The sequence below is a fragment of the Pinus tabuliformis genome, chromosome 2_1 (genome assembly GCF_031772625.1).
Source record: "Pinus tabuliformis cultivar Carrire ecotype Pingquan chromosome 2_1, CPIR1, whole genome shotgun sequence".
In the NCBI taxonomy this organism is placed as follows: domain Eukaryota; kingdom Viridiplantae; phylum Streptophyta; class Pinopsida; order Pinales; family Pinaceae; genus Pinus; species Pinus tabuliformis.
Window position 1 is genome coordinate 992,683,719 of NC_142299.1, and position 21,592 is coordinate 992,705,310.

General features: G+C 41.1%; 1 protein-coding gene across 2 annotated transcripts in view; it reads left to right on the top strand.

Annotated features, from left to right (window-relative positions):
* The window catches only part of LOC149203968 (endo-1,3;1,4-beta-D-glucanase-like), a 450,756-nt gene extending 429,773 nt beyond the window's left edge, over positions 1-20,983 (top strand). Inside the window, exons 7-8 of one of the 2 annotated variants that reach the window (XM_089403638.1) lie at positions 20,391-20,465; positions 20,827-20,983. In XM_089403638.1, coding sequence (XP_089259764.1) covers positions 20,391-20,426 — 36 coding nt within the window. In that variant the 3' untranslated portion in view covers positions 20,427-20,465; positions 20,827-20,983. Of the gene's footprint in view, positions 1-20,390 lie in introns of both variants that reach the window. The other variant, XM_089403635.1, reaches the window with a different exon arrangement.
* Positions 20,984-21,592: the final 609 nt, after the last annotated feature.

A 21,592-nucleotide genomic window follows, 5' to 3' on the forward strand; every position in this document is an offset into this window, starting at 1 on the left:
TTATTCTTCTACATGGTTCTGTAATATCCCTAACCTGAAATAATCCTCAAACCCCGGCAAAAACTCCAACCAAATATGTGCAAATGATATAATAACCCAGAAATGACAAAATAACAGTGGAACAACATATAATAATGTAAACTGGAAATATAAGCAGATACACAAGAAATGCAACGAGAAATGCTAAGCCATTTTATTATACTGAGCAATAAAATGAGTACAAGAGGTGATCAGACAGATGGCACCTCGACTTGCACAAGGCAAGTGAAGAAATACTCTCAAAATAATAAGGAATGGCCTCTCTGCGTGGATGTTGCTGGAGAACTGTCGTGCTGCTGCTGCTGCTAGGAAACAAATAATGATTTGGGGCTGCTCCCCTCCTCGGAAAATGTTGAAACTCTGGAATCGGGCTCTACTCCAAAAACCCAGAAAAACCTAGAAAGCTCTCCTGGAATAGCCGACCCCCGAAAATCACCCCCTTGGGGTTCTGCGCAGTTCCTCAATGCTCTGCGCTGCCACTGAAGGAAACCCCTCTAAACTCCGCCTGAAACTCTGCCAAAAATCCTCCAATAGGCAAGTGCTGGTCCGCTGCTCAATCACCCAGCATGAATCCTCCTGCAAAAACCCCAATCCGACACTGTTGCCAGAAAGAACTCTGTCCCTCTCCCAGTGCTGCGCAGTCCTCCAAAACGTTGTTGAGACTGCTGCTGGAATGCTGATAAAACCACTGCTGAAATGCCAAAGGAAATACCTTGCCCGAGCAGGCACTCGAAGCCCCCCGGGGCTAAGGGTGAGATCTCCGAACGGAGACACTCAATGCACTAAATAGTGCTGTAGACTAGCTAAAGAGCCAGTGTGCTCAGAAGTCGAAACGACTAGCTCAAAAATGCACATAAATGAATGATCCAAAATGAGGGGGCTCCTCTCTATTTTATAGCCTTTGCCTCTCACAATCCCTAGGCTCACCTTCTCCTACGTGATTCCCCTCTTGCCATGTGTTCTTCCCTCCTGCGCAGTCCCTCCATGTGTCTGCGTCCCCCTTTGGCCCCCTTGGCTCCTCCTTAAGTCACAACGTTGTGCTACTAGGAAGTGACTCCTTGTTCTTAAAGTGAGTTATGTCCCCCGTCCTCACTTTTTATTTATAAATAACTATAGAAGGCAAAAATTGGGCAAAATCGAATATTCCAATTAGCCATGGCTAATTAGGAATATTACAGTGTCCCCCGGCAAAATGTTGCTTGTCCTCAAGCAACTGAAGTGATGGGTGCTGCAAGATCTTCTCATTCTCCCAAGTGGCATCCTCATCTGGCAAATTCTTCCACCTCGCCAAGAATTCTCGGACCGTCCTGATCCGCAGCTGCCTCTCCCTGGTATCAATGATAGCCTCCGGCTGCAATACCAAATGCTCCTTGTCATCCATGGGTGGTAGCTCATCTGTCACTGTGACCTGCTGCCCCAATGCCTCTTTCAGGCATGATACATGGAAAACGTTATGAATCTTGCTGCCTTGGGGCAGCTCCAACTCATATGCAACCTGTCCAACCCTGCATATCACCCTGTACAGCCCATAAAAGCGGGGCTTGAGCTTCTCGACCCCCTTCTGCTTTAGTGACGACTGTCGGTATGGCTGTAACCGTAGGTAGACCATGTCCCCTACCTCGAACTGTCTCTCCACCCGACCCCTATCGGCATACAGCTTCTGCTGGTTCTGTGCTATAGCCATGTTATCCTTGAGAGCTTGGAGAATATCCTGACTCTCTTGGATCCATATCTTGGCTCTGGGAGCCTTGCTATCACCAAACATCATGTCAGCAAAAGATAAAGGATGATACCCATATAAGGCATAGAATGGTGACATACCAATGGACATGTGATGTGAAGTATTGTAGCAGTACTCCCCTAGATGCAGCCACCTCAACCATGCTCGTTGCTGCCCACTGACATAGTTATGCAAGTAGACCTCTAGCCACTTGTTAACTATCTCCGTCTGCCCATCTGTCTGTGGGTGATAACTGGTACTCGGTGTCAACTCCATCCCCACCAACCAGAAAAGCTCCTGCCAAAACCTGCCCATGAAACGGCTATCCCTATCACTGACGATGGTCTTAGGAAGACCATGTAGCCTGAATATCTCTCTAAAGAACAGCTCGGCCGCCTGTGCTGCTGTATAGTGTGCGGATATGGCAAAAAAGTGCACGTACTTCGTCAGTCGGTCAACGACGACAAAGATGCAATCCTTGCCCTGTACCATGGGCAACCCTGTGATGAAGTCCATCGAAAGACTCTCCCATTTCCCCTCTGGAATGGGAAGAGGCTGCAATAATCCCGCGGGATGGCTCATCTCTCCCTTGTTCCTCTGGCAAACATCGCACTCCCGAATGTACCGGAGTACGTCCTCCTTGAGGTCCTTCCATGAGAACCTCTCCCTAATGGCCCTGTAGGTTTTGGTAAACCCCTGATGCCCTGCCAACGGTGAATCATGCGATGCCTGGAGTATCTTCTTCTTGAGCTAAGACCCCTCAGTCAAGAAGATCCGGTCCCTGTAATAGATGATCTCATCGACCACCCTGTACCTGTCATCTCCCACCTGCCCATCCAGAACCTCACATGCAAACCTGTCCTTGGAGTACTCTACTGAGAGTCGAGCCCTCCAGTCTGTATCCAATCTCATAAGAGACAACGTGGCTGGTCTACATGAAAGGGCATCTGCTACCACGTTGTTCTTACCCTTGACATACTCAGTGTTAAAGTCATATGCTTGGATCTTGCTGATCCACTTCTGCTGCCTCTCCTGTAGCTACTTCTACTCCAAAAAGAACTTGAGGCTGTTGTGATCAGTCCTCACCCTGAACCTGTTACCCACCAGATACTGTCGGTACTTAGCCAATGCATGCATGATGGCCAACATCTCCTTGTCGTTTATAAAATACAACCTCTCGTGCGGAAGGAGCTTCCAACTCTCAAAGGCTATAGGGTGACCTCCCTGCATCAACATTGCGCTGATCCCCTCTCCCGACGCATCACACTCCAAAACAAAAGGCTGCGTAAAATCTGGCAACGCAAGCATTGGGCAGCTACTCATAACCTCCTTGAGCCTATCAAAGGCTCATTGCGCTGTATCTGACCAACTGAATGCCCCCTTCCTCGTCAAATCTGTCAGGAATGCAGCAAGATGTGAGAAACCTTTGACGAACTTCCGGTAGTAAGTACAAATGCCAATGAATCCTCGAAGTTCCGTCACATTTCTTGGCTCCGGCCATTCTCTGATGGCCCTGATCTTCTCCCCGTGGACTCTCACTCCGTCCACTCCTATGATGTGTCCCAGATACAACATCTCCGTCAACCCAAACTCACACTTGGAGAGTTTGGCATAGAACTGCTGCTCCTATAAGATACGCAATACCGTCTCAATGTGTTGGAGATGCTCCTCCCAAGTCCTGTTGTAAATGAGAATGTCATCAAAGAATACCAACAAAAACTTCCTTAGGTGACTACGGAAGATGTGATTCATGCAGGACTGAAATGTAGCGGGGGCATTGGTTAACCCAAAAGGCATCACCAAGAACTCAAAGTGCCCATAGTGACACTTGAAGGCGGTCTTGGGAATGTCCTGCTCCCTCACGCGAATCTGATGGTACCCAGATCTCAAATCAATCTTTGAGAAGAATCGTGCTCCCCTCAACTCGTCCATCAACTCATCGATCCTGGGTATGGGGTACCTGTTCTTCAGGGTCTTCTTGTTCAGGGCCCTGTAGTCAATGCACATCCTTAATGTACCGTCCTTCTTCTTCACCAACACCACAGAAGAAGCAAAAGGACTCGTGCTCGGTCGAATGTGCCCAAGAGCCAGCAACTCCTGGATAGCCCGCTCAATCTCGTCCCGACAGGCCTTGGGGTGCCTATAGGGGGTGGTGATCACTGCCTAGATGCCCTGCTTAAGCTTGATAGTGTGCTCAAACCCCCGATCCGATGGCTGTCCTAGTGGAATCTCTCCAAACACTATGGCATACCGATCTAGGATGGGCTGGATCTGTGGATGTATCGTCTGCCCTGTAGTCCCTGCCTCTAATGCACGCAGCTCCACTGCCCACTCTATGTCTCCCTTCCAAAAGATTGCCTCCATCTGATGAGCCGACACAGTCTGAGGCGGATATGTGTGTTGTCCCCATATCTTCTCATGCCTCCCTGTCTTCTCATCGTCCCACTCCATCTCTAAGGTCTTCCAATCTGTCGTGACCTTCCCTAGAGTGATAAGCCATTGAACATCCAGTATCATGTTGGTGTCCGGGATATCGACCATGAAAAAGTGGTCAGTCAATGTGTAGGTGCCCATCGTCACTGAAAGCTCTAGAACATAACGAGCACATGTCATGCTCTGATCTCCTGGGACCAAGACTGAAAACCCATCGAAGCTCTCTGTCTGAATACCTCTCCGCTCAACCATCTGTGCATCGATGAAGTTGTGGGTTGCCCCACTGTCAACCAAAACCGATACGCGCTGGCCACGTACTGTCCCTCGTACGCGTAGCGTCAGATACTTGGGAACTCCTTGCAACGCTGCAAGGGCCCCTCCGGTGGGTGCAAAAGATGCACCACCTGCTGCTCGTGGTGGAGGTGGTAAAGGTCCCTATATGGCATGGCTATCTCCTACCTCCACATCCTCCTCGTCATCCTCTTCTCCACTGCTCTCGGAGAAGACCTCAATAAAATGTGCTTTGCCAGCAGCACATCTATGTCCTGGTGCCCACAGCTCCTGGCAGGTGAAGCACAACCGCTTCTTCTTCAGCTCCCTCCTGGCATTGTCGTCAAGCTGTACTCCTCCTGGATTCCCCTTTGGAGGAGGAATCCTCACATCCTTCCCCTTAGACTGAAAAGTCTGTCTCTGGGGGTAAGGTGTTCGGGCCCTGGGTAAGACATCCTGTAAGTCCCGGGTCCTGCTGATAGCATCCTGGAGCATGGCTGGTCTAGTGGATCGGACTAGACCCCGAAGTGGCTCTGCTAACCCCTCAACATACATATAGACCCTCCGTGCCATGGATAGGTCTGGCACCATCATGGAGACCCTCAAGAAATCTGCAATGTAGGTCTCTGGGCTCCTTGTCTGTTTGAGCCTCGTCAGCTCAACAAAATGTTGCTTTGGATCTCTCCGATCAAATCGCTCCATCAATCTCCTGGTAAACTCTGCATATGTCGTCACTATAGAGTGCCCGAGTGTAACCATCTCGTGAAACCACCAATCCTGGGCCTCGCCATCCAAATGCAATGTTGCCACCTTGATGGCCTCTGCCTCTGACATCTGGTTGAGCTGGAAATAAATGTCCAGCTTCTCCACCCAAGACTTCGCCGAACTGTTTGATGAACCATCAAACATAGGCAAGTGGAATCTACTTGCTGCACGGTGGTTGTCACCATCATGGTAATGCCGGTTCCCTCTGTGATGGTCGTGGGGCCTACTATCCTGCTGGAGCTGAACAAAGTCTCTGAATGAAAGAGCATCCCTGAACTCCTGCCCATATGCCTGGTACTCTGCAAAATAATCGCCCATATGGCCGGGCTCTGCCTCCTGCTGGGCTCCGACCCCTGTGTCTGCTCCTAAGAACGTGGGCATGGTAGAGCGTGTAGGGGCATGCGAGGCCACCTGCTGCGCAGTATCACACTGCTCTGGCAAATGATGGGATGCACCTGATCCCTCACCAATCTGAAAAACTCGTGGGCTCTCACGCTGTCTGGCCTCTACTACCATGAATCTCTACGCCATCACCTCAATCTGCCTCGACAGATCCTGCACTGATTTGAGGAGCATATCCGCAAATCTCTTCCCGTCCTCGTCTGCCATCTGTTCTGTGTCCACTACTGGCTCTCTCTGTTCTGTGTCCACTACTGGCTCTCTCTATTCTGCGTCTACCACAGGCTCCTCCTGTTCTGCGTCCACCACAGGAACATAGTCTCCCTCCCCGTAGGTATTCTCCAACCTACGTCCAGTGTCTCTGTACCTCCTACCTCTGTAACAAATGTAGGGTTTTTCCCCTGGTGTCATAGATTGCTAGCTCCACAGGTTGAGCCAGATCTATGCTCTGATACCACTGTAATATCCCTAACCCGAAATAATCCTCAAACCCCGGCAAAAACTCCAACCAAATATGTGCAAATGATATAATAACCCAGAAATGACAAAATAACAGTCGAACAACATATAATAATGTAAACAGGAAATATAAGCAGATACACAAGAAATGCAGCGAGAAATGCTAAGCCATTTTATTATACTGAGCAATAAAATGAGTACAAGAGGTGATCAGACAGATGGCACCTCGACTTGCACAAGGCAAGTGAAGAAATACTCTTAGAATAATAAGGAATGGCCTCTCTGCGTGGATGCTGCTGGAGAACTGCCATGCTGCTGCTGCTGCTAGGAAACGAATAATGATTTGGGGCTGCTCCCCTCCTTGGAAAATGCTGAAACTCTGGAATCGGGCTCTACTCCAAAAACCCAAAAAGCTCTCCTAGAATAGCCAACCCCCGAAAATCACCCCCTTGGGGTTCTGCGCAGTTCCTCAGTGCTCTGCGCTGCCACTGAAGGAAACCCCTCTAAACTCCAGCTGAAACTATACCAAAAATCCTCCAATAGGCAAGTGTTGGTCCCCTGCTCAATCACCCAGCATGAATCCTCCTGCAAAAACCCCAATCCAACACTACTGCCAGAAAGAACTCTGTCCCTCTCCCAGTGCTGCGCAGTCCTCCAAAACGTTGTTGAGACTGCTGCTGGAATGCTGATAAAACTACTGTTGAAATGCCAAAGGAAATACCTTGCCGAGCAGGTACTCGAATTGCCCTGGGGCTAAGGGTGAGATCTCCGAACGGAGACACTCAATGCACTAAACAGTGTTGCAAACTAGCTAAACAGCCAGCGTGCTCAGAAGTCGAAATGACTAGCTCAAAAATGCACATAACTGAATGATCCAAAATGAGGGGGCTCCTCTCCATTTTATAGCCTCTGCCTCTCACAATCCCTAGGCTCACCTTCTCTTGCGTGATTCCCCTCTTGCCATGTGTTCTTCCCTCCTGCGCAGTCCCTCCATGTGTCTGCGTGGGCTCCATTTCTGCGTCCCCCTTTGGCCCCCTTGGCTCCTCCTTAAGTCACAACGTTGTGCTACTAGGAAGTGACTTCTTGTTCTTAAAGTGAGTTATGTCCCCCATCCTCACTTTTTATTTATAAATAACTATAGAAGGAAAAAATTGGGCAAAATCGAATATTCCAATTAGCCATGGCTAATTAGGAATATTACAGGTTCATTCTATAGGATTCATTGTATAACCTCCCAGACTCACTGTTAGGGGTAGGTAGAGTGATGTAAATAGTAAGATATATCGATTTGAATTGTGCCATCTACGTCTGCCATCCACTTTCATGACAAAAATATTCCCCAAGTCGGAGGCACATCGAACACCACAATACCCATACTCAAGAATACATCGGGATGTGCTGCGAGGTGGACTTGTAAATCGTTAATCAACTTGATGGATGGGATCTCAGGAGAGTCGAAAGAACATATATTCTTGTAAGGTCATGAAGTTCTAACTCCCATCCTCTTGGCCACCTATAAGCTCATGACATTTACCGCAACCCTTGAATCCATCATGTAATCATAAAGGATCCAATCAGTTACAATTAGTGACACTAGGAATGGCTCATTCAAGGGATTGTTGCTAGGTTTATTAAACATGGTAAATGTGAGAAACAAAGGGGGATCCTCACTTTGATCGGTAAAGATGGGGTTTTGAATCACTTCTTCGACTCTTGGCTCTTCAAGAATCAAAACGTAAGGACTTCCCTATTTGACTTCTAAAGGTAGGGATCTTGAGAACTTTAATCAAAGGGATAGACACTTTAGCATTATTTTCCCATCTAGGGAGATCTACATCCAATTCAGTGGACTCTAAAGACTTGGGAATGTCCACTATCTTTTTAGAAGAAGAGGATGCTTAACCGGATGATTGACCAAGAGTTTGAGCTAGGTTTGGGTTCAGATAGGATGATTCCTTACATTTGAGTTGATAAATTTTCCCTAAAACTTTGACATACATTTGTTTAAGCTGATCATTGGAAAGGATCCTACCGAACAATCTAGTAGCCTTATCCACTTGAGGCTCACTTTCCCTAGGGTCAAGTTTATCAAACAATCCACCAATACCCTAAAAAAATGATAAAGTGCATGTGTCCGGGAAACTGAACCCTTTGGTATTGCCTGCATTGTATGCCTCTGCAAAAGCCTAGCAAGTAAACTCAGAGTGGAAGGTATCACGCACCCTACACAAAATATGACTAAAGTGCTCAAGGGTGCTTTTAGACTTCAAAGGATTATGAGGTTTATGACCTTGGTATGGAGGTTTAAGGACATTCTTAGGAGGGAAACTATTTCTTGGTTGAAAGGATTGTTGACCACGCTCCATTTGAACTACTTTGTTTTGGACAGCTTGATGGCTTTACATCATTTCCCTCATGGACAACTACAATTCTTTAATTTGGTGTGTTAATTGTGACATAGAGTCATCTGAGTTGGATGTTGAAGGTTTGCCTTTATTCTCAGATGCAATGGTTTGCTATTTGCCTTTAGTTTCTAAAAGTGTTGGCATGTTTGGCTATTTGCTAGAGTCCAACTTCATCTATGTTCTTTGCACTAGTTTTAGTAGCATTAATAGAATATGGTTTAGTGAGATTTAAGTCAATAGCAAAAATTCCTTTAAAAGCTTGGAGGTGATAAGTTAGTAGGTCCTTTTATGGAGGTCTACAATATCGAGGTATGTCTTGAATCACCTTATCAAACTTAACATTGAGTTCGTGAATATTCTTATTTTCTCTTCTTTTAATTTCATGTAATGCATTCAACAAAAATTCGGGATCTTTTGTTTTAGACCATTTTTTAAAAAACTTGGTCTTAATTTGTTCAAAGCCACTAATGCTATTATCAGGTAAACTAGCAAACCATTTAGCAACATCACCATTCAGAGCAAGAAAAAAGCATTTCAAAGATACATCTTCATGTTGCACCTTTAGTCCTTCCATCATTCTAGGGAAAGATTCCCAAAAATCATGTGCGGAAACCAAATGACCACCCTTAAAAATTGGTAGTTTATTAAGATTGTTGGGGAGGTCATGGGGTTGACTTGCTATTTGAGTTAAATCCAATGGTTTATATAAATCAATTAACCAAGGTAAATCCATTTAATTATTGTGAGATGTGTTCTACTGAGATGTATTTAGAACTAAGGACCCTTGATTTTCAAAGAATTCTCTAAGTAAAGAAAAATTATATGCGATTAAATTTTGTTCCCTATTCTTAGATTTAACTTTTCTTCTTTGATAAAATAACTCAGGTTTGGGAATGAAAACTAACTCACCTTGGGTTGATGACCTTGTTGTGTACCTTTTTTTTTGTTTGGGTTTAGTTGAAACCAGTGAAACATGAATCTCCATTCACTCGCGATTAATCATGAGTCAAACTCTGCTCTTCCCTCAAACGATCCGATTCAACTATGGGCGAGTCAAACTCGCATTGACCGTGTTTGATTCGTGGTCAACGCGAGTTTCACTTGCGACTCACCGATTAATTGAGATTTAGGTGACTGAGGTGATTTTAAACCATCAACTCGAGGGGCACGGTTTTATCTTTTAGGGTTCCTGCATTTTTTGTTGTGTAGTTTAGTTAGGTTAAAAATTAAAAGTCAGTCTGTAATTGACTTTTCTCACTTCTGAGGCCTATAACTCATACGTCGAGAAGGTAATAGAGGCATGGTTTCAGTTTCAATTTACTCCACGTAATAGAGTCGCAGTGTAATAGAGGCATAGTGTGCAGTGTGCTCCATTATAGTTTCAGCGTGTGCTTGGTCAGAGATTTCAGTAGCAAACCATTATCGTATCATTTTAGTAGCAATCAAGAGATTTCAGTTACTGCTTTTTTACTAATTAGTATGCATTATTTTATAAACTTTTAGAAGCAGATGCTTTTGGTTCGAAGTAGTCACAGGTTAGGAGTCAAGACCTAGTACTTTGGATCATGTTTGGACTCATAACATATATGAGATAAGCAAAGTCTTTCGGTAGAAATCACATACGAGAAATTTTTGGCCGACACGTTTCGAACCAACAAGTGTGGTTCATCATCAAGACCAGATGAAGAGGCAGACCATGGCAAAGGGTTATTCATATATGAGATAGTTATTCATTCATGATATTTTGGACATCTATTGATATTATGCATAGTTTGGACATGGCTTTATTGAATATCAATGAAAAATATATATATTTTTTAATTCAATATATGTGTATATCTTAAATTATTGAATTCACCGATTTTTTCTCAATCCGATTAAAACTCTTCGCTCTTTTGCCTCGTCGATTTATTGCCGATTCTGAGTCTAGTAACATTGGTTGAAACACCCCTAGTTGGAGTCACCAGATGAGATCATGCAAATTAGTCCTTTACAATAATTCCATCAAAATACACAAGAAGAAAATAAAGTATTACCCAAGTGGATCAATGTCATATGAAACCAGGTTGAAAGACCTCTCCGACAACGATGCCGAAAAATGTTATCGATCTTTTTAACAGGGTTGCTAAGCTCATGGCAACCTTGATAGATGGGCAACCTGCCACCCACAGGGCAGGGACCCACTGTCACCTCGGCTCAAGTCCCCACTATTTAGGCCCAGCACCCCCTAAAAAGCCAAGGAAGGAGTCCCTAAATATCCCTCAACAATTTCGGTTTATGTCTAGTTCCTTAGATGGAGCCGATAGGGTGGAGGTGTTCTTAATCTGTCTGTTATCCTGCATAAAAATAGTGCTAAAAACTATCCAGATTTCTATCAACAAATGTTAGTAGCCAAAACAACTCAAAGATATGGGATGTGACCTATGGATCTACTAAATTTATATATCAAAAAAATGTAATTGTTTATCAATTTTGATGATTGGTTGAGTTACAAGTGAAAATAGCTTGCTTTCCTTAATGACAACTTGTAAAACCTGTGTAAAATTGCAGGGACAACAACCTATTTTGTTTAATCAACCAATCCATTATATGAAAAACACCTCTAAGGAGTTATCCTAAAGCGCAAAATGGCTAGAGGGTGATTATAGAGGCTTTGGATTCTTTCCCTCTACTAAATTTAGACTAACAATGTATGGTTTTCAGATTTTTGGGTTATGCTTATTAACCCATAAATTTTCCAAAAAATTAATTATTGATTTCAACAGTTGGAAAATGAAGAAAAATCAACTCTAATATAAAAATTGTGATTATAAGGTAATTTAGAGCTGAAAATACCAAGTTATAGTGTAATAGACTCACTTTAGGCCTATAAAACTTGTTTTTGGTGGCTGAAAATGCAGGTTCAAGAAGCAGAAAGACCTCGCAACCTGCAGATATGCAACCACAAGGCTAGATACAAGTGTAAAATGAAATCAATAGGAACTTGTATCAAAGTGGGGTTTAGATCTAACAACTTAGTTAATTTTCTCCAATAAATAGCCTACTGTAAATTGATATAAAAACAAAAACCAACAGGCAAATCCTACACTAACTGCAGAAAATAAAAAGGAGAATCTAATATTTTTTGGATTTTTTGGTTGTTGAAGTTTTACCTATGTCCTGGAGTCTCGCCTTTTGTCTGAGTGTGAAGTAGATGTCCATGTAAGTTGCTATGCCCAGTTCTTGTTTAGAGTGTGGGCTTGGTCCTTCTAGCAATCGTCTCCACTATAGCTTAATTCACCTTGCAACTTTCAATCTTTCTTAGGAGTGACCCTATCTTTGTCGCATCTCCAACCTTTATCCTTTGTGTGTGGGAAAATACAAAATCTTTGGAATAGCAAAGCCCCCTTTTGAAGTAGTCTAAAATCCTTGGATCGATTCACCTGCTAAATGAAAACAAACAAGTAAGAAGCCCTAGTTGTTTGCTTCCATGTACCATACTAGCTCTTCAATGGCGGGGAACATTAGTCTTAGGATAAATTTAATTATTAACAAGATGGAATTAGATAAAAATAATGCCCAATAGCGATAGAAAGAAAAAGAACATTAATAAAAACCACTCCACAATTATACAAAGTGTACAAGAGTTTGCAAATAGATTTTATTAGAGAACACTTGTCTCAAGTGAACACCAAAGATTACAATTGAGGAGAGCCAAGCCTTTTATTGAAAAATCTCTAATGACTAGTTGACTCTCCTTATTAAAAATATTGCTAGTCTTCCACAATACAAGGGTTAACAAATTTTAATCTCATAAAATATTACAAAATAAATATAGTAAATCCCCAAGGGGGTCGAATTGGTCCAAGAATCCTGAGAGAGGCCACGACTTCCTTTTGAAAATGGTCTTCAATGGTCCAAAAGCAAAATAGTACCAAAATCCTCCAACGTCTAGTTTCCTTGGTCCACATGCTACTTGATTTGTCCACAAAGAGGGTTGCAAATTGACTTGGCGAGGTCGACTAGGTCTTTCAAAGGTACGTTGTTTCCAACTGCTAGATTTTTGGTCCATCATATGACTTTTTCAATCCAAGGAGGTTATAACGGCTAATAGACCCCCTTCCAATGGCTATGTTTGACTTAACAACTAGCTTTGACCAAGTATGACCAAGCCATAAATTTTCTCCAGAGGCTTTGATTGGAAAATTTCCATGTAACATGGCATCCTCTACAATTTGAGCATGGGTTGATTTTTTGACCACTTGGACCATTTTGCATTGGGAATCTTGAACTGCCTTGGGAAACATGAAAGTTGTCACAAGACATTGCTATGTTGTGAGAGTTGTCATGAGTAATATTGCACCAAGGCCAAGGTCACCTACAAACTCTATAGACACTAACGATGTTTAATGACAAGTGCACCTTGACGTAGGATGGATTAGCCCATACATTGGTGATCACCCCTACAAAATGCATGCTCCCATGAAACCGTGAGTCCTCATGAGAAACCTCCCAAGATCCTCCAATCTGATCAAGGACAAGATTTCCTAGATGAAGCTTTCAAGTTACGGGGCATGGTCCGACCAAAAACAATCGATACAGACTCAAACTAATAAGGCACAGAGGGCCTCACATGGGTTTTACATGGCTTTAGCTTGTGACCTAGTGTTTACGATGTTGGTGAATGATACGTGGGTAAAATCCTATGTACCCCTATTGACAGAAGGGTAACACTACATATCATCAAAATTAGTCTATATCGGGATCCTCATCATCAATATCACCCTCTAAGCATTAAAATAAGATAGAAAAAGTTTAACATGTGAAATCGAGATTTGATTTGAGTGATGGTATATTAAAAACTAGGGCCATGATAAAGGAGTTCAACAATCACTGCCACCAACTTCGAGGTATACAAAGGGCTTGGTGCTCTTGATTGAATGCTAGTTGCATACACTCATACATGACATAATCAATGGAAATGTTGCAATCCCCCAAATTCTAAAATTCTGAAAAGTTTTAAGTCTGTTGGATTTTGAGTGGGATCTAAAATTCTATTTTCTCCATATGAAATCCAATGAGATTGGAACCACTCTCAAACATCTTGAAACAATTAATTTCATTTTCATCCTTTTACTTTAGAAATTTAACATTACCATTAAATATGTAGCATTAGTAGGGCCTGGACAAATCCACTTCCCAACACTTGAAATCCCTTCTAACACTACTCAATCACCCTTAGCTACAGTCTAAAACCTCTGATAGCTCCAAACTTTTGATTAAATTGTGTGAAAATGAGGCAAAAAATTGATTTTAAGAAGTCGCGGGCTTCTTTATCACTGGACACTTGTCTGAATTTTGGGACGCGAGTAGGGCTCATATTTGACACGAGTCAAACTCGTGTTAGACATGTGTCATGCACGTGTCATGTCCAACATGTGAAATACATGACATGAGGGGGGGCCAAAGACATATCAGGTAACTTAGTATTGCATGTTGTAAATATGCATACGATAAAAATCTTAGTTTGTAACAACTTTTCTCTACCTTATTGGGGTTGGTGGAAAGCATACTTGAATATTTTTAACTATTATCTTAGCCTTCAAGGCTTTGCCGATGCATACTCCCATAACCATTAAACACTTATCACCCTTGAACCCTCCTTTATTGAACACATTTCTAGGTGATTTCTTTGCAAGCTCGTTAGAGAGCCATTTGGCTTGAAACCCTAGTGATCTTACCTCTAAGTCTTGCCAAGGAGGCCTCCCTTGTGGGGATAATCCTGAGAGAGGCCACAACTTCCTTTTGAAAATGGTCATCAATGGTCCAAAAGCAAAATAGTACCAAAATCCTCCAACTTCTAGCTTCCTTGGTTCACATGCTACTTGATTTGTCCACAAAGAGGGTCACAAATTGACTTGGTGAGGTCGACTAGGTCTTTCAAAGGTACGTTGTTTCCAACTGCTAGATTTGTGGTCCATCATCTCACTTTTTCAGTCCAAGGAGGTTATAACTGCTAATAGACCCCCTTCCAATGGCTATGTTTGACTTAACAACTAGCTTTGACCAAGTATGACCAAGCAATAAGTTTTCTCCAGAGGCTTTGATTGGAAAATTTCCATGTAACATGGCATCCTCTACAATTTGAGCATGGGTTGATTTTTTGACCACTTGGACCATTTTGCATTGGGAATCTTGAACTGCCTTGGGAAACATGAAAGTTGTCACAAGACACTGCTATGATGTGAGAGTTGTCATGAGTAATATTGCACCAAGGCCAAGGTCACCTACAAACTCTATAGACACTAACGATGTGGAATGACAAGTGCACCTTGACGCAGGATGGATTAGCCAATACATTGGTGATCACCCCTACAAAATGCATGCTCCCATGAAACCGTGAGTCCTCATGAGAAACCTCCCAAGATCCTCCAATCTGATCAAGGATGAGATTGCCTAATTGAAGCTTTCAAGGTACGGGCATGGTCCGACCAAAAACAATCGATACAGACTCAAACTAATAAGGCACAGAGGGCCTCACATGGGTTTTACGTGCCTTTGGCCTATGACCTTGTGTTTACGATGTTGGTGAATAATGCATGGGTAAAAGCCTATGTACCCCTATTAACAGAAGGGTAACACTACATATCATCAAAATTAGTATATCGGAATCCTCATCATCAATATCACCCTCCAAGAATTAAAATAAGATAGAAAAAGCTTAACATGTGGAATCAAGATTTGATTTGAGTGATGGTACATTAAAAACTAGGGTCATGATAGAGGAGTTCAACAATCACTGCCACCAACGTCGAGGTCTACAAAGGGCTTGGTTCTCTTGATTGAATGCTAGTTGCATACCCTCATACATGACATAATCAAATGGAAATGTTGCAATCCCCCAAATCCTAAAATTCTAAAATGTTTTAAGTTTGTTGGATTTTGAGTGGGATCTAAAATTCTATTTTCTCCATATGAAATCCAATGAGATTGGAACCACTCTCAAACTTCCTGAAACAATTAATTTCATTTTCATGCTTTTACTTTAGAAATTTAACATTGCCATTAATTACTTAGCATTAGTAGAGCCTAGACAAATCCACTTCCCAACACTTGAAATCCCTTCTAACACTGCCCAATCACCCTTTACTACAGTCTAAAACCTTTGATAGCTCCAAACTTGTGATTGAACTGTGTGAAAATGAGGCAAAAAATAGATTTTAAGAAGTCGAGGGCTTCTTTATGACTGGCACATGTCTGAATTTCGGGACACGAGTAGGGCTCATATTTGACACGAGTCAAACTTGTGTTAGACATGCGTCACGCATGTGTCATGTCCAACATGAGAAATACATGACATGAGGGGGGGCCAAAGACGTATCAGGTAACTTAGTATTGCATGTTGTAAATCTTAGTTTGTAACAACTTTTCTCTAACTTATTGGGGTTGGTGGAAAGTATACTTGAATATTTTTAACTATTATCTTAGCCTTCAAGGCTTTGCCGATGCCTACTCCCATAACCATTAAACACTTATCACCCTTGAACCCTCCTTTATTGAAGACATTTCTAGGTGATTTCTTTGCAAGCTCCTTAGAGAACCATTTGGCTTGAAACCCTGGTGATCTTACCTCTAAGTCTTGCCAAGGAGGCCTTCCTTGTGGGGATAATATCCAAACCACAAAACAACAGGAGAGAGGCCACAAAGGTGAAAGTGGTGGCTAATCTCTTTGTTGCCATAAAGCCTACACTGCTTGGTGAGGCTTTGCACTAGTTTTGCTAGATTTTGCGATAACAATACCAAAAGTGAATCAAGAAACTAAAAATTATGATAAAGAAAAATCAAGTTACAATAAAACCTTTTTTACATCCTAATCAAAAGAACTGGCATTTTAACCAACGAATGTATCAACATTGCTCTAAATAAAGAAAATATTCGACCTATATGCCGAAGAAGATAAGTTCTAATGTAATTCAATCTCAAATAACAATGATTCTTGGAATCACAATATAAAAATTCTATCCATGAACCCTATAAACATCGTTCCACAAAAGATTGAACTAAGGTGGAGTGACCTTTCAACAATATGAAAATTATGCTTAGCACTTCGAAGATGGTACTGCCTTGTTTCTTTGACCATGATACCTCAAGAACATAGCATTAAGGGAAAACATTACATGCAAGAGTGAAGACGAGTTTTTTATGCCGAGGAAAAAACATCCTCGAAAGGGAAGGCAATGTAACAAACTCTTCAACAGGAAATCGGGAAGCAAGGTCTGTATGGGAAAGCAAGGACAAAGACTCAACTATGAGTCTTGCATGTCAAAATAAATAGCAATCAAGTCATACCCAGGTTTCCTTAAGATTAGTTTGTTGGAACTACAAAGGTTACCCATGGAGGCGAGGACCTTGGTTAGGGTCTATTGCAGAAGATAGAGACATAATTTGCCTCATAGAAACACATGAGCATGAAGGGTGCAAGACACCTTTGTTTGAAGGATATTGGAAGATGGTAGTGTGGAACAAGGCAACAGGGAATGGCAAAGGACATGGGGTATCATGGTATTAGTGAGGGAAAAAGAAGGTCATCTCATTCAGTTAGAAAAAGAAGACTCAAATAAACAATTCATTTGGTTTAAAATATCAGAAAATGGAAATCACATCAGAATTGCAGCATGCTATTTTGCGCCACAAGTTTCAAAAATCTACAAAAGTAGAGGGCTTGACCACAAAGATCCCTTTGCAGCCTTAAAAGAAAATATTGCAACATATTCTCAACTAGGTGAAGTCCTTATAGTGGGTGATTTCAATGCTAGGACTACAAGTGAGCAAGCTAGCATTCTTTGTTGTAAAGAAGATTGTGACCCTATTTGGCTTATAGAAGAGAGTAATCATCAGTGGGAAAGAATTTCAGAGGACAAGGGCTGCAATCTCTTTGGTGAACAATTGCTTACTCTATGTGGGGCCTTCGATTTAGTCATTTGTAATGGCTTGACTAGATGGGCAAAGTTTGGTAATTTCACTTGCAATACTTACAATGGAGCAAGTGTAGTAGATTATGTAATTTGCTCGCATGGTTTGTGTGAGAAAATGGAGGAATTTTTTATTGGAGATCAGCTTTGGGACTTAAAATCAATTCACAAGCCAATTTATTTAAGTTTTTCTTGGAATAGGAAAAAGCAATTAGAGTCAAAAACTCTGTGTGTTCAACAAAATCTCCCAAAGGGCAGAATTCTTTTGACTCCAAAAAATTGTAATACCTTCAAAATGACGCTAGAGAGGCTCTTCGAGAAGGAGAAAATCTCAATTCACAACCTTCATAGTCACGAATTAACACATTTAATTCAAAGCGCACTTGTAGCGTGCAAAAGAGAAAAAATTAAGAAGTCTGAAACAAATTGCTTTCCAGTTAATGCTTGGTTTGACGAGGAATGCAAAAAAGGCAAGGAGAATGTGGAAAGATTGAAACAAGGATAACATAAAGCTCAAAGCTTACAAGAAGATATTAAGAAAGAAAAAGGTCGATTTCATGGTTTCAAGGAGGGAAGAACTAATATTCCTTGGGAAAAATAATCCCAAATTATTTTGGAAGGAGCTCCAACCGAGAAAGATGCAAACTGAAAATAGTATTACAACTTCTAAATGGTTTGACTATGCAAGACAACTCTATGAGCAGGATCCCAAGGTTGACCCTCCCCCCTTGGTCAACACTGATACCAAACTCTTCACGGTGCAGCTGGTAGAGATGGGTATCAAGAAGTTGGGTGTTGGAAAAGCAAAACACTTAGCTGAACTCCAAGAAGAGTATCTAAAGTGGGGCTCAAAGATTCTTGCACCTCACATTACAAAAAATTTCAACAACATCATACAATAGGGGTTCCCAACAGATTAGGCAACTAGTCTGGCAATACCTCTTTTCAAGAGTAGTGACGTCAATAATCCCTCCAATTATAGGACCATAATGATAAACCCTTTGTTTGCAAAATTATTTGGAAGCATGTTAGAAAATAAAATCAGCAAGTGAGCAGAAGAAAGAGATAAGTGTGCTGAAGGGAAAGAAGGTTTTAGACCTAAACATTCCACAGTGGATCATTGTATAACTTTAAGGCACATCATTGAAAAAGTTTGAGAGAAAAAGGAAGAAGTCTTTTGTTGATTTGTTGATTTCAGAAAAGCGTTTGACATAGTTCCTAGAAATAAGCTTTGGCACATAATGGAGGAACTTGGGGTCCCTAAACATTTGAGAGCAGTTGTGCATATGCTATATGAAGAGGTGAAAGTCAAGATTAGAACTTCAGCAGGCATTTCTGAAAGTTTTAGAAGCGATATCGCGGTCAAGTAAGGTTGCCAACTGTCTCCTACCCTTTTTGGTTTATATATCGACAAGCTTGAGTGGTTAAATTCGCAAGGGGGTGATGGTATCTATTTGGGAAAGTTTGTTATACGGCTTCTTTTGTATGAAAATGACCTTATTCTAATTGCTAAATCTGTTCTTGGTTTGCAAGAGCACTTACTATCGCTTGAGCATTTTTGTAGAAGGGTGGGCATGCAAGTCAATATTAGCAAAACGGAAGTAGTGGTTTTCTCTAAAAATAGAAAACATAACCAGCATAAATTCTACTTTGAAGGTAGCATTTTGGAAGAAGTTGCGGATTACAAATACCTCAGAATGACTTCAACAAAAATCTAAGCTAGGATTGTTGTAGAAAGAAAAGAACTTTGGGGGTTTGGAAAGCATTTTATGCTTTTCAAAATAGGTGTAGAGAGGCAGAGTTATGGGATTGGAAAACCACTCAAACTCTTTTTGGGCTTCTAGTGATTCTAATGATTCTCTATGGTTGTGAATTGTGGGCCAGCAGTACATCCGACATGCAGTGGAAACAAATTGAGAAAATTCAGAAGCATTTGATTACAAAAAAATTCAAAATTAAAAGTGTAGTTCTTTATGCTATTTTGTTAAGTGAAACAGGGGCTGCTCCTATTGAAGCAATTGCTATGGTGCGAGTCATAAGGTATTTAAAAAAAATTGAGCAAATGAAAGAGGGAAGATGGCCTAAGTTTGTCTTTAATGACATATTGTGCAAAAGAAAAAAGACTTGGATGCAGCAAAATAACAAATGGTTTAGTAAATGGGGTATTTGCTTGAACACGTGTCCCATAAACAGTAAAGAGATAAAAACTTTTGTTATGGATAAGTTCCACAAGTGTACTTGGGATAAGGAGCTAGGGAGAAAGAAAAAGTACTATATTGAAGTGTTTAATCCCACTCATAATCATCAACAAAAAGCGTACATAGAGGCCAATATTTCTTGGAGAGCCAAAATTCTTATTGCTCAGTTAAGGACTAATTCTCATCAACTCCATTGTGAAATAGGATGCTAGAAAAGGCCAAAAGAAGTGTGGGAGGAAAGAGTATGTATTTTTTATTCTTTCGGAAAAGTGGAAACAGAAAAGCATTTCATTTTAGAATGCGAGGCCTTCAAAGACAACAGGGAAAGTTATGTAGATATTCTGACAATTAGCTCTTGAGATAATCTATTTAGCGAGGGGTTTGTCGAGAAGCTGGGAGCATTTATCGTGGGGCTTCATGGGTAAAGGGACGAATACATGAACCAGATGAAGAAGCAATCTGTCTCATAGGCTATCTTTAGCCTCGTGGACATTAAAATAATTTTCTTTCTTTCTTTCTATAATAATAACATTAAACATGTCTATTCAATGTTTGTTTCTACACAATGTCACATACTATTGTATTTACTCATTCATTACCAATTCTATATTTATTTATCTGTATAGACTCTTTCATATTATTCTTGTTATGTGGATATTTTCCCTTAAATGAATTATTGTTCATTACAATACGATCAAAGACATTGCTTTTACTTATTACATTTATCGTTATCTTTTTTCCCTTTCTGCAGGAAATGCTTTTTTCCTTTCCCCGAGTTGTGAGATGAACATATTTGGATAACTCTTTAGCCTGTTGCTTGTTGCAGGTAGATAGCTTTGTCAAAATTTATCCTGGGGTTGCTCATGGTTGGACTGTAAGATACGATGAGAATGATGAAGTTGCCGTAAAAAATGCTGAAGAAGCTCATGTCGATATGCTAGAATGGTTTAATAAATATCTAACTTGATAATAGGCATCTATGTATTAGAACATATTTATGTTCATTGTCTGGATGGGATCTCTTTTATTTATTACTGCAATACAAAATAACTTGATGTAATATATACATGTCACTCATAACAAGGTGTACTTATTTTCCAGTAGAATCCCTTAGAAAAGGTATTTCAGTTGACTTCTTCTGGTTTTTTCCCTGATATTTATTTAATTTCTCCATTTTTGTCTTTCAGAAGATGATGTATGAAATGTCTTGAAAGCAAGGATAATATCACGTGGGAATCAAGGATAGTAATAAACACTGTAAATTATATATTGCACGAGAAATTGATTTTCACTGAACTGGGATTTTGTTCTGGTAATAACCATTGTTTCACATGGTTGATGTTCTATTAGTTTTTCATCTATATTTACGGTACTAAGGCAATATTTTTTTAACTGAGTTTCATACCTCTTCATGAATTCTAAAGCTCCTTTTCAAAATCTCAGCATTTTAGTCAGAAAGAAACCTGATTTATGCCTTACACCATTACATAGCGTTATTGCTTATGCATACAGCTTAAATTTGTATTCAAAGAGGTTGGTCAGGAATATTTATGTATAGAAGAAATGACTTGACCTTACTAAATTCAATTTTGCTGATGATGTTACTACTCATGTTGGCCACCCTCCACATAGAGGAAGAGAATGAACCAAAAAAAATACTAGATGGGGCAATGTTCCTTCAAAATTCTTATGGATTTTAATGTCGTGTTTGCCAATTTCTTGTTTGCTATCCATACTGTTAATATGCCTTTTTGGATGGCATATATGATGGTATATGTATCTCCATGGGAATTTAACATAACCTCCTCCATCTTACCATGATTGTAGCAGTTTGACATGCATGTTGTTATTGCGATGAGATTTAACATTTGTTATATAGGTTGTGCTACACATTTGCCATTTTGTTTTGTTTTTAAAAAGGGATTGAGATCTTGTAGTCTTGCATGTGTATCT